Source organism: Cnephaeus nilssonii (genome assembly GCF_951640355.1).
Source record: "Cnephaeus nilssonii genome assembly, chromosome: 4".
Lineage (NCBI taxonomy): Eukaryota > Metazoa > Chordata > Mammalia > Chiroptera > Vespertilionidae > Cnephaeus > Cnephaeus nilssonii.
The window spans coordinates 52,157,023-52,172,646 of NC_137075.1; the positions used below are offsets into that span (position 1 = coordinate 52,157,023).

Here is a 15,624-nt window from a genome sequence, read left to right on the forward strand (position 1 = left end):
AGAGAGAAAGGGGCAGAAAACTTATTTGAAGAAATAATGGCTAAAAACTTCCCTAACTTGAGAAAGAAAATAGACATTAAAATATAAAAATTGTATTTAATATAAAAAGATACAGGAAGCCCAGAAAGTTCCAAATAAGATGAACCCAGAGACCCTCGCCGAGACACATTATATTTTAAAAGTCAAAAATTAAAGGCAATGAGAGGATCTTAAAAGCAGCAAGAGGAAAACAACTTGTCACTACAAGGCCTCCCCAACCCCCCCCCACCCCCCCACCTAAGGCTATCAAAAGATTTTTCAGCAGAAACTGCAGTCTAGAAGGGAGTAACACAATATTTTACACATACTGGGTGTCCTAGGCAGAAAAGTAGGACAAGAAAAAGAAACAAGAGATGTAATAATTGGAAAGAAAAAAACTGACATTTGCCAAAAAAATTGAAAATGTAAACAATGGACATTTTTAAGAATAATTTTAAAAACTGTGTTAAGGTAAAATCAAGCTTTTTATGTGACAATATAGTTGAATGTCTTCATGAACTTTGGGGAGGGTAACTTGTGTCATGTGCCTTCATCATTGAATCTATTTGTCACAGCAAGTCTATAAGCGAGTAACAATGCTCCTGTTTTATAGATGAGAGACTGGCACAAGAGTCCCAGATCCTGTACTAGTAAGTGGCAGCGTTGGGATTTAAACCAAGATCTATATTTTACAGTCTATGTGTTCTTTTTTCCTTTTCCTCTATGTATATGTGTATGTTTTTATATGTATACTGGAGGCCTGGTGCACGAAATTCGTGCATGGGGGGAGGCGGGGGTCCCTCAGCCCGGCCTGTACCCTCTCACAATCTGGGACCCCTTGGGGGATGTTCGACTGCCAGTTTAGGCCTAATCCCTGCAGTCGGACACCCAACAGTCAGACATCCCTCTCGCAATCCGGGACCACACCCTCCTAACCGCTCGCCTGCATGCTCACTCCTAACCACGCACCTGCCTGCTCACTCCTAACCACTCGCCTGCCTGCCTGCTTGTTCAGTGTGTGTCACAGCGACTGATTGTTCCGGTCATTCCCTCGTAAAGGTCGCTTAGGCTTTTATATATATAGATAGATATACATATCTTATATGCACGTGTATATGTGCTCTTAATATATGTATACAATATGTGCATATATTATGATCTCATGTATATATATATATGCCATATATATGTATGTGTATATACGCACCTACTTTTTTTTTTTTATTGATTTGAGAGAGAAAGAGAAACATCGATTTGTTGTTCCACTTATTTATGCATTCATTGGTTGACTCCTGTATGAACCCTTACTGGGGATCAAACCTGCAACCTTGGTGTATCAGGACAATGCTCTAACCAACTGATCTACTCGGCCATGGCCCACACACCCACTCTTAATATATGATATATAAATCCAAATAATTCTTGACAGACAGATGGTAGGTAGGTAGATAAACATTCCTTCTCTCTACTTACCACTGCACATCCCTTAACCCTTTGCACTTGCTTGCTTTTTTCTCGATTCCTTTATTCTAATGCTAACCATGTCGAGTCACACTCAACATCCAAGTGCAAAAGGTTAATATATTGCCATGGCTAATGACTAAACCACATGGTACCCCATCTATAACACAGGCTTTAAAAATTGTACGTACTCCATAGAATTGTTGAAATAATTAAATGGGAAAATACGTGTTAAGTACTTAACATAATGCCAGGCTCAATACATGATGGCTATTGCTGTTATTAACTACTACCTACATAGTAGATGATTTGGTCTGAATATACCCTAGGCTTTCTTTCCTTCTGGGAATCCGCAATGATGAGAGTTGACACAGAGCCCAAAGGGGCCTCTGAGGCTTGTATACATAGGGCTGGATGTATACAGGCAATGAGTCTGCGACTATTATGTACCTAGTGTTTGGGGGCTTTGGCCATAGAGGGGCTCACAGTTATTCTTCTACTGTCCCTAGAGCACAATCTGCAAACATCTCTAGATCTGAAATAACCACTGAGTCGGGGGAAGTGAGGAGGCAGCGGCCAGGGCATTTTATTCTTTCACTGCTCTACTGCTCAGGGTCAAAGCAGGGAGTTTCCAGGCGCTATATTTTGTTTTAAAAAGCAGCCAAAACCGGTTTGGCTCAGTGGATAGAGCGTCGGCCTGCGGACTCAAGGGTCCCAGGTTTGATTCCGGTCAAGCACATCCGCAGTGGGGGGTGTGCAGGAGGCAGCTGATCGATGTTTCTAACTCTCTAACTCTCTCCCTTCCTCTCTGTAAAAAATCAATAAAATATATATATTTTTAAAAAGCAACATATAGGAGAAGTCAGGGAAAGATAGAAGGAGTAGGCATTTAAGCAGATAATTCTACAGTTTTCTTTAAATTTGTATTATTTTAAATAGTTGTATTTTACTCACCACCACTGCACAGAGGTTATATTTAGGATGTTTCCGGAAAACTGGACAAATGTAAGGAGTAAGGTCCAAGTTAGTGAGCGGGTAATGAATATCGGTTCTCAGTTTCCTTTTCATTGTACCCAGAATGTCAAACCTGGAGCGATGAAAAGTGAGTTTGTGAAGCACTCATGAATGAAGTCCCCGTAGCTTGACCAATTCTAAGTACAGTTCAAAGTAATTTCGTAAAAAGATTATTTGGTGCAGGTGTGTACACACAGGTTTTTCTTATCTACACATATTTAGGACAGGCGTCCTCAAACTACGGCCCGCGGGCCACATGCGGGTGTTTTTGCCGTTTTGTTTTTTTACTTCAAAATAAGATATGTGCAGTGTGCATAGGAATTTGTTCATAGTTTTTTTTAAACTATAGTCGGGCCCTCCCACGGTCTGAGGGACAGTGAACTGGGCCCCTGTTTAAAAAGTGTGAGGACCCCTGAGTTAGGAGCTCTGCATCCACAGGCCTTGTGGACACGGAGACTGGAGAGGGCCAAGAGCTCGAGCCAGGACCTGAGCCAGTGTGGAGTCAATCCGGGGGCAGCGGGCGCAGGAACCACCCTGGCAGCGCCTGGAGACTTCACTGCGAGCGGCTGGTGCGTTCACGCTAGCCAGGCTGCCTCAGTTTCCCTCTTCTGGATCTCAGCACACGTGGTCTCGGCAGTGTCCTGCTTTCCAGCTCTGAGGTCTTAACATCTTTTAATAAGATAACATTTTGTGAAACGCTTGCCACACTCTCTATTTGCCATATGGATCAGCAGTTCCCAAAGCTGAGTCCATCGCAGAACCACCCTGGAGCTCCTTAAAAAGTAAGTTAGGTTCACTTTGGGAAAATGGCTGATTTAGGTCTGGGGCAGGGTGATTCCTGGATGAGCCTGAGGTCGGCTTAGGCCTGAAAGCAAGAAACCTTGTTTGCAAAAACGAAGGGGCCATATGACCCAGCAATCCTATGCCTAGGTATCATCTGAAAAGAAATGAAAACTTCTATCCACGTGAAAATCCATATCCTAATGTTTACTAGCAGCTGTATCCACATCTGCCTCAAACTGGACACAACCCAAATGTTCATCAACTGGTGAACGTGGTACATTCATAAAAGTGACGACTACACAGCAATAAAAATACTACACTACACTACATCACACCACACCATGAATTAATCTCAGAAACATTGTGCTAAGTAAAAGAAGCCAAACTCAAAAGGCTGCATATAGTATAACACAGGGCATTCTGGAAAAAGCAAAACTATAAGGATACAAATCAGATCAGAAATTTCCAGGGGCTGAGAGTAGAGAAGGGATTGATTATAAAGGAGCATGAGAAAAAATAAATAAAATAAATAAATAAAGGAGCATGAGGAAACTTTTTGGGGTGATAGAGATAGTCTATATGTTGACTGATGGTTACATGACTGTGTGCATTTTTAAAAATTCATAGAACTGTGCATCTAACAAGGATGAATTTTGTGCCTGTAATTATATTTTATTAAAACTAAATGAGCTAATAATGAGGTAACAAAAGCTTGAAGCAGCTCTCACTGGCCCATTTTAAACAATTTGAACATCAAGAAGAACGATGATAGTAATGGATACAAAGCACATTAAGTTAAAGTGTCCATCGGTCCAGGGTAATACCAATTACAGAGGGGAAACTACAGCTTTAAATGGGAGATCTTGCAGTCACCACCTTACCTAGGGGATCGAACCTAACAGTACTAATTGTGAGAGAAACTTTCATGATGTGCCTCCTGATGCAAAGTGATAAGCACACAACATCATCTATGCCAGATTCTTGCTAAAGAAAAAAAAACACAATAAAATAAAATTTTAGTCTGACCCAGCTGGTGTGGCTCAGTGCTCAGTGGTTGAGCATCCACCTAGGAACCAGAAAGTCACGGTTCGATTCCCAGTCAGGGCACATGCCCGGGTTTCGGGCTCAATCCCCAGTGGGGCTGTGGGAGGCAGCTGATCAAGGATTCTCTCTCATCATTGATGTTTCTATCTCTCTGTCCCTCTCCCTTCCTCTCTGAAATCAATACAAATATACTTTTAAAAATTTAGCTTGAATCTAAGCATGAGGAAACAATTAACTAAATCCAGAACAAGACACAGTCTAAACAATGGGCTCTTAAAGGCTCAATATAAGAAAAACAAAGTTTAGATATATACAAAGGGGGAAAGATTGTTCTAGATGGAAAGAGACAGCCAAATGCAATGTAGGACCCTGGACTGGATCCTAGATTTGAAAAAAGTTATAAAAGACATTTCGGGGATGGGGGAAGTTAGGTATGGACTGTATCTTAGGTGATATGAAATTATTGTCACATCTCTTAGGCGTGATAATGGTGATTATGCAGGAGAATGTCCTTATTCTCAGGTGATACGTGGTGGAGTACGGAAGCATGAAATGCCATGTGTTACATCTTACTTCAGATGGTTCCGCTAATAAAATGGAAGGGTGGGGGGAGGGAAAGAGGAGAGAGAGACAGAAAAGAGAAAGGAAATGTGGCAAAGTGTCACCAACTAATGAACACTTTAGGGTATATGGGTATTCATGATATAGTTTCAACTTCTTTGTAGATTCAAAAGTTTTAAAATAAAATTTGGTGGGGGGATCTAAAAATTAAAATAGGGATGCTTAGACTCTGCCTCAGACCCGTGGAATCAGAATTTGTAATGGGAATTTATTTTTTAAAAGCACTCAAAGTGAATGCCAAATGTCCATCAACAGATGAACAGATAAACAAAATCTGGCATACATACAGTGGAATATTATTCAGCCATAAAAAGGAACGAACTTCTGGCACACCTGGATGAACCTTGAAAACATGATGCTAAGTGAAATAGGCCAGCAGAAAGGATGAATGTTGTATGATTCCACTTACATGAAGCACCTAAAATAGGCAGAATTATAGACCCAGAAAGTGGATGAGAGGTTACCTGGGGTCAGGGGGAGGAGGAATGGGGAGTTACCGCTTAATGAGTACAGAGTTTCTGTTTGGAGTGATGAAAATGTTTTGGAAATAGTGGTGATTGTTGGACAACATAGATGTAATTAATGCCAATGAAGTATACACTTAAAATAGTGTAAAATGGCAAATTTTATGTTATATATGTTTTACCACAAAATTTAAAAAATCAGTGTGACATATTGGATACCATTGAATTGTAGCTTTAAGTGGGTGTATTGCATGGTATTGTATTCTATCTTGATAAAGCTGTTCAAAAAATATGCTCGCCCTAGCTGGTGTGGCTCAATGGATAGAGCGCCGCCTGCGGACTGAAGTGTCCCAGGCACATTGCCCAGGTTACGGGCTCGATCCCCAGTAGGGGGCGTGCAGGAGGCAGCCAATCAATGATTCTCCCTCATCATTGATGTTTCTATCTCTCTCTCCCTCTCCCATCCTCTCTGAAATTAATAAAAATATATGTAAAAAAATATGCTCACAAAATGTCAAAATCCATACCTTTTCAAGTGAAAGATCATTATTTTCGGTGCTTTGGAAATGCTGGCCCTCACAGCTGCTTCTTGCTTAGTTTCACAAAAGGAGCAGTGAATCTGGTTGTTCCAGGTCAGCGTGTCTTGTTGGAAAAAGCACTGGAGACAGTCCTGTTGAGGTGAAAAAGCTGGGTCAGCGGCACCCAGACTCCGCTCATACTGCAGCCTCGGAAGAGCTCTGTGACCAGAACCCGTGCTGCCTCCCTCCGTGCCCGCAGGTCCAGGCCATGCCAAGTCACAAGCTGCACCTGGGCGGGGGGGGGGGGGGGGGGGGGGAGGGTCACGTCTCCCTGCAAAGGAGGTGCTTCCTGCTCTCTTCCGTCACTGAAATGGGTCCAGGTGCCCATTCGGATCTAATCTCTGAGTCAGCATGTTTACTTCAGAATAATATTGACGGTGAAGTTCCCACTAACCAGTCAGGCAGCTGTTTTACATTATTCGTCTCATCACAAAAGTGACCTGGTGATCGGACAATGACCACAGCTCAGTGTTTTGACCTGGTCATTGGACCATGACCATGTCTCGGGGTTTTGAGGTGACCCCTAATAAAGCCAGCAGAACAGAGAGAGTGAGATCCCTGCCCGGGAGATGTCCTCAGTGCGGCCAGGCACCCTCAGCTCTGCAAACCATTAACCTAAGGACGAGGAGGGCAGATTCTGCTTTCGGTAGACACACCAGCACCTCATTTAGGGCTTTGGGATTCGTTTCCAGCCGTCTTTAGCCATTGGATCTGCAAACAAGTCCCGTTCTGAATAAGTAGTGGGATTCCATTCTCCAGTTCTGGTAAATGTGTATCATCCTGCGAGGAGACGCATTGCTCCCGCCTCCAAACTGTTCCCTGCCTTCTACCACCACACCCTCTGCTACATCAGCTTTTGGTATTATGGTGAAGGAAATTCAAGAAGTAAACTAGGCACTAGATTCCATTCTATTTTCCCAACACACTTCACAGCTTTTGTCTAAAAATATAACAGCTCGCCCTAACTGGTTTGGCTCAGTGGATAGAGCATCAGCCTGCGGACTGAAGGGCCCCAGGTTCGATTCCGGTCAAGGGCACATGCCGGGGTTGCAGGCTTGATCCCCAGTGGGGGGCTTGCAGGAGGCAGCCGATCAATGATTCTCTCTCATCGTTGATGTTTCTATCTCTCTCCCTCTCCCTTCCTCTCTAAAATCAATAAAAATATATTTTAAATATAAATAAATAAATAAATAAATAAATAAATAAATAAATAAATAAAAATATAAGAGCTCAAGACTGAGTCAGAATCTTTTATATCTAGTTCCCAAAATGGACCTACAGACCTTTGAGATAAGGAAAGGCCATACATTTTTTGCACTTTTGTCTGTCGCTTTTCTATAAAATATTATCATCATGGCTTCCAATTTTTTTTTAAGTTATAAAGCAGCCCCTTTCATACTAGAAAATACAGGAAACAGGCTGAGAGAATCCAGGGCTGGATAGAACAGAGAAGAAAGCAAGCAGGAGAGCGAGCCCTACCTGGAGAGAGCACTTGTACTCGGATGGGATGGGGAGGGGGAGGACAGTGAAGACTTCGTTCCTGTAGGTGCAGTTCTCACACTTCAGGCACATGATGCTGTAGTTGAGCTGCCCTTCAAACAGCCGGGTGACGATGGAGGTCTCGCTGGCAATCGCCTTCCTGCAGCATCGCGGAATAGACCCTGTCTCACAGGACCTTCTTCGGTGGTACTAATCAAGGAATGAAAACCAAGGACTGGTTATCAAACAGGTTTTAATAGAATGACTTGACTTTTTCCATCAGAACGATGCATTGCTGCCAGAAACCATGTTGTGGATTCAGACAATACATAGAGTGGGAACGTAAGAGCATGTAGTTTGTGTGGCTTCCTATAATCCAGCCAATCCCCTCCTTAGTGAAGCTGAGGAATGGTACCCTAACCTGGTAACATATGGCTGTGGCTCCAGAAGCTCAGCCTCATGATAAAGTGACAGAGGGCCCGGCCTGGGAGGCAGTTTTTCCCGGGAAGAGTTTCTAGGTAAGTTTCAAACTAGCTTTCAGTCCTGGCAGCTGATCTAGAGGTGAAATCAAGGAATTTGATCTCCCCGCCAGTCCCTTCAGGTTATGTTCCCTAGCCACTTCTCCTTTTGTTAGAAAACACTTTGTATTTTTAAAATTATTTTTATTTCTTAATTAAAACTTTTTTTCAATTACAGTTTATAGTCACTATTATGTTGTATTAGTTTCAGGGGTACAGTATAATGATCAATCATATACTTTACAGAGTGACCCACCTGATATTTCCCGTACCCACCTGGCACCACACACAGTTATTACAATACTAGAGGCCCGATGCACGAAATTTGTGCAAGAGCAGGGCTTCCTTCCCCGGCTGCTGGCATCGGCTTCCCTCTGGCCGTCGGCAGGCACCTGGGACCCAGGTTTCCCTCGCAGCCCTGGCTTCATCAGGAAGGTCATGCGGAAGGATGTCTGGTCTAATTAGCATACTATGCTTTTATTATTATAGACTAGAAGCCCGGTGCACGAAATTCGTGCACGGCAGGGGGTTGTCCCTCAGCCCAGCCTGTACCCTCTCCAATCTGGGACCCCTCGAGGGATGTCCGACTGCCCGTTTAGGCCCAATCCTGGTGGGATCGGGCCTAAACGGGCAGTCGGACATCCCTCTCACAATCCAGGACTGCTGGCTCCCAACTGCTTGCCTGCCTGCCTTCCTGATTGCCCCTAACCGCTTCTGCCTGCCAGCCTGATCACCCCCTAACCACTCTGCTGCCAGCCTGGTTGATGCTTAACTACTCCCCTGCCAGCCTGTTTGCCCCCAACTTCCCTCCTCTGCCAGCCTGGTCACCCCTAACTGCCCTCTCCTGCAGGGTTGATCACCTCCAACTGATCTCCATTGCAAGCCTGGTCCCTCTCAACTGCCCTCCCTTGCAGGCCTGGTCCCTCTCAACTGCCCTCCCTTGCAGGCCGGGTGCCTCCCAACTGCCCTCTCCTGCTGGCCATCTTGTGGTGGCCATCTTGTGTCCACATGGGGGCAGCTATATTGTGTGTTGCAGTGATGATCAATCTGTATATTACTCTTTTATGAGATAGGATAGAGGCCTGGTGCACAGGTGGGGGCCAGCTGGTTTGCCCTGAAGGGGGTCACAGATAAGGGTGGGGGTTCCCTTGGGGTGTGGGGCGGCCTGAGCGAGGGGCCTGTGGTGGTTTGCAGGCCGGCCACGCCCCCTGGCAACCCAAGGGGAGGCCCTGGTATTTGGAATTTATTTTCCTTCTACAATTGAAACTTTGTAGCCTGGAGCTGAGCCAAGCCTGGGGCTCCGGCAGCCATTTCTGTGGCAGTTAATTCACCTTCTATAATTGAAACTTTGTAGCTTGAGTGGAGGCTTAGGCCTGCAATGGCTATGGAAAGCTTGGCTTCCTCTGTTACCTGGGAAACCTTGCTCACTGTGGCTGTAGCCATCTTGGATTGGGGTTAATTTGCATACTCGCCCTGATTGGCTGGTGGGCGTGGCTTATGTAGCGGAGTGATGGTTAATTTGCATATCACCATTTTATTAGAGAGGATTAGTGACTATATTTTCTATGCTGTTCTTTACATACCATGACTATCTTCTAAGTACAAATCTGTACTTCTCAATCCCTTCAGACTTTTCATTCTGACCCCCAACCCCCACCTCTCTGGCAACCATCAGTCTGTTCTCTGTATTCATGATCTGTTTTGTTTCTTCATTTATATTGTTCTTTAGATCCCACATATAAATGAAGTCACATGGTATTTGTCTTTCTCTGAGTAACTTATTTCACTTAGCATAATCCTCTCTAGGTCCATCCATGCTGTCACAAGTGGTAAGATTTCATTACTTTTTATAGCTGAGTAATATTCCACTGTATATATGTACCACAGCTTTTTTATCCACTCATCTACTGATGGGCACTTGGGCTGTTTCTATAGCTTGGCTATTGAAAATAACACTACAGTGAACATAAACGTGTATATATTCTTTCAAATTAGTGTTTTGGGTTTCTTCAGATATAAATCTAGAAGTGGAATTTCTGGATCATAAGCAGTTCCAATCTTAATTTTTTGAGGTCACGCCATACTGTTCCCCACAGTGGCTGCACCAATCCACATTCCCACCAACTGCGCACGAGGGTTCCCTTTTCTCTGCATCCTCACCCACACTTGTCAGTTTGTTGACTTATTGATGACAGCCATTCCTCCAGGTGTGAGATGACATCTCACTGTGGTTTTAATTTGCATTTCTGTGATAACTAGTGACTCTGAGCATCTTTTCATGTGTCTATTGGCCATCTGTCTGTCCTCTTTGGAGAAATGTCTATTCCGAGAACACTTTCTAAAAGAGCAGATCTTAAATCTCCGAGGCAGCCCGACTAACTGGCCGGGCGCCTGGCTCGACCCTAGCCCCCTCTCAGGAGCAGCACAGCGGGGAGCACACCCCTCGTCAGGGACCCGACACACTTGGAAGGCGCGTTAGCTCCGGTCAGCTCTGCCCTGGAGCTGCCCACTGCTCCACTTGGGCTTCCTTCTGGGATCACACCTGCTGCCCAGGCCTGCCCCCCCGACAGGGATGCAATTAGTGCCTCTAATTCCAAGTTTGGTCTTGGGAACCAGAGTGTTGTTTATTTCTGACTGGCTGACCGTGAGAACCCAGGTGCTTTTACTGACCACCACCCTCCCTCTGGCTAGAAAAAGGGCAGCCGTGAATATTTTATAAGGAGTTAAAAGGAACAATGGGCCGAAACCGGTTTGGCTCAGTGGATAGAGCGTCCGCCTGCGGACTGGAAGGTCCCTGGTTCGATTCTGGTCAAGGGCATGTACCTTGGTTGCGGGCACATCCCCGGTGGGGGGTGTGCAGGAGGCAGCTGGTCGATGTTTCTCTCTCATCGACGTTTCTAGCTCTCTATCCCTCTCCCTTCCTCCCTGTAAAAATCAATAAAATATATTAAAAAAAAAAAAAAAAGGAACAATGGAACCGCAGGCTGCAGATGAGAAGGACCCATGGCTATGCTGTGATCCTTTACGCTGAGTATTTCCTGGAGCCAGCGATGAGGTAAGCGGACACCACAAGGACACCGCCTAACCTCAAGGACACATCTTTGGGGACTGTGGGTCTCCAGTCAAGGCTGAAGGCAGTGAGTCGTGTAAATAAAAGCAAAACCCGTAGTAAGTGGCAATTTCATGGTTTATTAAATGTCCTAACTCAGTGGTCAGCAAACTCATTAGTCAACAGAGCCAAATATCAACAGTACAACGATTGAAATTTCTTCTGAGAGCCAAATTTTTTAAACTTAAACTTCTTCTAACGCCACTTCTTCAAAATAGACTCGCCCAGGCCGTGGTATTTTGTGGAAGAGCCACACTCAAGGGGCCAAAGAGCCGCATGTGGCTTGCGAGCCACAGTTTGCCGACCACGGTGCTAAGTGAACGAGGGATTCGGGTTGGGTGTGTTTGGCATGAAGATGAAACGTTACCGTACACAGATCTGTCTGTAATCTAAGGCCGAACTTAATACTTTCTTGGGTTTGTTGTTACCAAGAACACTTATTTTAAGTTGTAAAGTTCTGTATGTTGTAACTCAGGAGGAATCATATTTTTTATTAAAAAATGTGATTTTCACTTTTAAGAAGTAGTCCATGCGGAGGTAATTGGCAAAGGGAACGGAGTAGGGTTTGATCCCTGGAAATACCAAGTGAGCGTTCCCAGAGCACCAGGCAGGCGTCCCGCGCCCACAGCACTGGAGCGAGGCCTGGAAGCTGGGTCCTGACCTCTTCCCGGTGACGCTGATGACCGGCTCAGCTAGGGAAGCACAGACGCATCCAAACGCTAACCTGGAGCCCCGCCCCCGCCAGCAACTGAGCACAGAGCAGCAATACTGACTGAACAGACGAAGGAATGAAAAGTGAAAGTTGCGGATGGAGCAGAAGGTCCCTCCTATGTCAAGGCCATTCATTCTACTTACCTTTTTCAGAGACTCATGAAGCTCATTCAGGACGTAAATCAAGAATTCCTGAGCGTCTTGCTGTGTCTTTTTCATAAACGCTGGGTAGAGGTTGCCAAGAGCTGACCGAAATATTTCTGGTGAGACACAGTCTGAGTCCCCCAGCCACATGTCTGTCATCACGTAGGCAAAAGCGGTGGCGACTTTGCTGCAATCCCTGGGGAGAAGGGAGGGGCGTTTCTGGCTGCTCTCAAGAGAGAGGGCACCTCGGACCCAAAACCAAGCTTCATTCCCTTCCCGGCCGACCCTCCCACTTCCCTCACCCCAGACTGGTATCTGGGCGCTGAAGCCTCTGCCGACCTGAGCAGGGGTCCCAGAGGTTCCTTGCCCAGCGTCGCCTTGGGGGAGCGGGGGCAGGGGCCGGGCTGCAGGGAACACGCGTGGCCTTACTTTTGAAGAGCCGTGATGTACTTTCCGGAGAGGAAGTACTCCACCAGCGGCGAGATGCTGCAGAGACACTGCAGGATGGCGTTCATGTAGCACGTGTTGCCCAGGTTCCGCAGGCCCGTCACGCCCTGGCAGTGCGGCTGGTTCCCGCCAGCCTTGTGCACCGGGGAGGCGTGGCAGTGATCTGCACACTCGGCGCTGGGGCCACGAGGAAAGAAAGGAGCGTTGTGAGGAAAGAGAATACTCACCCAAAGACCTTGTATGCATCTATGCATGACCCATGAACGCAGACTGGGGCGGGGGGTGGGGGCGGCTGGAGGGGTCGATGGCGGAATAAAGGGGGACCTATGTAATACTTTCAACAATTAAGGTTTTAAAAAATAATTTAAAAATATGTACAAATGACAGTCTCTTTCAACTTCATGACACAGAGAGTTCTTTTATTTTTTATTTTTATCCTCACACGGGGATGTGTTTATTGATTTGAGAGAGAGAGGACAGCAGAGAGAAAAAACATTGATGAGAGAGAGAAACATCCATCGGTTGCCTCCTGTATGCCCCGACCAGGGCATGCAACCTTTTGTTGTACAGGAGGGTGCTCCAATCAACCGAGCCACCCGGCCAGGGCCAGAAGAGTTCTTAATAAGGCTTCCATCTAGCACATCCCCCACCAGGACAGCAGTATTCAAGCTTGGAGTCTAAAATTGCATTACTTAGTCCAGAACTCTCTGAACGGTGCCTGCAGCCAAATAAGCAGAGATAAAGTTTCTTCCTAAAACCAAAGGGGCCAGAACGTAGTGACCTTTCAGAGTCCTGGCATTGCTTGGCTAAAAACGCAGACTTTCCCCCTAAATACCAAAGCACCTCCCTTCTTGTTGGGCAAGAAATGTAACTATTAGTAGTAGTAATAATAATAGATAGTAGTTAATAATAGCAATAGCCATCATGAATTAAGCCTGGCGCTATATTAAGTACTTAACATGTATTTTCCCACTTAATTCTAGCAACAGTTCTATGGAGTATGTACAGTTATTTTTAAATCCTGTGTTATAGATGAGGTACTATGTTTCAGTGGTTTAGTCATTTGCCTATGGCAGTGATGGCGAACCTATGACACGCATGTCAGCACTACACGCGTAGCCATTTCTGATGACACGCGGCCGCTGAGGCGGCCGCATGCCGAGGATGAAACATTTGCTGCTCCTGAGGATGAAACATTTGCAAAATAATGTTTTTTCCTCAAAGTGACACACTACCCGAGTTATGCTCAGTTTTTTGGCGAAGTTTGACACACCAAGCTCAAAAGGTTGCCCATCACTGGCCTATGGCGATATATTAAGGGGTGTGCAGTGGTATGTAGAAAGAAGGAATGTTTATCTACCTACCTACCTACCTACCATCTGTCAAGAGTTATTTTGAGTTATATATTATACTTGAGGCCTGATGCATGAATTTGTGCATGAGTGGGGTCCGGCCGGCTCACCCCAATTGGGACCCATGGGGCTGGCTGGCCAGGGGGAGGGGCTGCGGGCAGTTGGCCAGCTGACTCCACCCCCTGGTCGAACTCCTGGTGGAACTTCCAGTGGAGGGGACAATTTGCATATTTGCCTTTTATTATATAGGATATTAATAGTTGGGTGTGTGTACACAAATACATATATACATATTGAGAGCATATTATGTAGATATACTAAAAGCACATATATACACTACATGCATATTATATACTAGAGGACTGGTGCATGAAATTCGTGCATGGAGTGGGGTGTGTCTCAGCCTGGCCTGCACCCTCAGAGAATGTCTGACTGCCTGATTAAGCTCAACCCCTGGGATTGGACATCCCTCTCACAATCCAGGACTGATGGCTCCTAACTGCTCACCTGCCTGCCTGCCTGTTTGCTCCTAACCTCTTCTGCCTGCCAGCCTGATCGCTCCCTAACCGCTCCCCTGTTGGCCTGATTGATGCCTAACTGCTCCCCTGCTGGCTTGATCACCCCCAACTGCCCTCCCCTGCTGGCCATCTTGTGGCGGCCATCTTGTGATGACATGAGGGCATCCCACGAGGGCGCGAGGACCACCTAGGCTTTTATTCGTATAGATGTATATATAGACATAGAAAAACACACACATACACAGAGGGAAAGAGAGTACGAGTATAGACTTTGTGAGAAAATAGCTTGATTTACACCCTGACCTGCCGCTTACCAGTCACAAGATCTGGGACTCATGCCGGTTTCTCATCTATGAGACAGGAGCACTGCTACCCGCCTTAGAGGTTGGTAGTGAGGATTAGATTAAATGATGCAGGCATGTGGCACAGATTGCATAGGGAATAGGAGGTAACCTAAGATCTTTTTAAAGAAGTGACTGATTGATCCAGGACGTCCCTAACAGTGAGCTCTAGAACTAAAGCGTTCAGGTGAGTCAGCCAGACCTGCACGGGGGCGGGAACTCTCTGGGCTCCTGGGGAGTCCTCCTCCCTCCAGTTTTCTTTTCTATGTTGGCTATTGCGCCAGGCAGCCCGCATCTTTGTCCTTTATGAGATGTCTTTCCATCTACGGTATTAAATGGGGTCTCCATGAGATGACCCCCGCCGCCCCGCACCACCCTGCGGGTCTGAAAGGGCTCACTGTTACATGGAGGGTCGTTTCACTCCTATTTACCGGTGTCACCCTTCGGAAATATCTACTGCCTGCATATTAAATAGCATCTTCCCTTCCTTCCGGGGACCTCCAGTGGGTAAGGTCTGGGGGAGCCCTTCCAAAGGCGGCACCTTCCCCGACTGCTTTAGCGTGGGCTCCCCCTCCCGCCCCGAGTTGGGCTGAGAAAGCCGCGGTGGACAGAGGCTCACAGGACGTAGTAGATGCCGAAGTCATCCGCGGGGGAGGGCCGCTGCGAAGTCATGTTAGGGAACCCACGCTGGACTTTCCACTGCTATTCAGGAGCTACTTCTAGTCCTTTTAACTTCATTTCTCCCAGCCTGTTATCGTGGCTCCTTTTGTTTGTAATAAACTATATGTCCCTCCCCCCTCCTTTCAGTAGCTGCAAACTGGTTTTTATCTGCACCGCAGCTGCATTCCAACTTGGATTTTCTATGCATCATAATCCTTCCCGTTCATCTTCAATATTCTAACATGTTGCCATGAGCTACTGTTACTTGGTTGCTTAAAAACTTTGTAGCAGATTCAGTTTCAAAGAATGAACTAAATATATAACATCTATTCCTCCATCACTCAGGTTCTCTTGTGTAGGTT

General features: G+C 45.9%; 1 protein-coding gene across 1 annotated transcript in view; it reads right to left on the reverse strand.

The window, feature by feature from the left end:
* The window catches only part of USP50 (ubiquitin specific peptidase 50), a gene marked incomplete at its 5' end in the record, with an annotated part of 46,164 nt that extends 30,890 nt beyond the window's left edge, over positions 1-15,274 (reverse strand). The window contains 6 exons of the mRNA XM_079767502.1: positions 2,434-2,566; positions 5,933-6,075; positions 7,463-7,672; positions 11,945-12,140; positions 12,374-12,568; positions 15,222-15,274. Coding sequence (XP_079623628.1) covers positions 2,434-2,566; positions 5,933-6,075; positions 7,463-7,672; positions 11,945-12,140; positions 12,374-12,568; positions 15,222-15,274 — 930 coding nt within the window. The remainder of the gene's footprint in view (positions 1-2,433; positions 2,567-5,932; positions 6,076-7,462; positions 7,673-11,944; positions 12,141-12,373; positions 12,569-15,221) is intronic.
* Between the last annotated feature and the right edge of the window lie 350 nt (positions 15,275-15,624).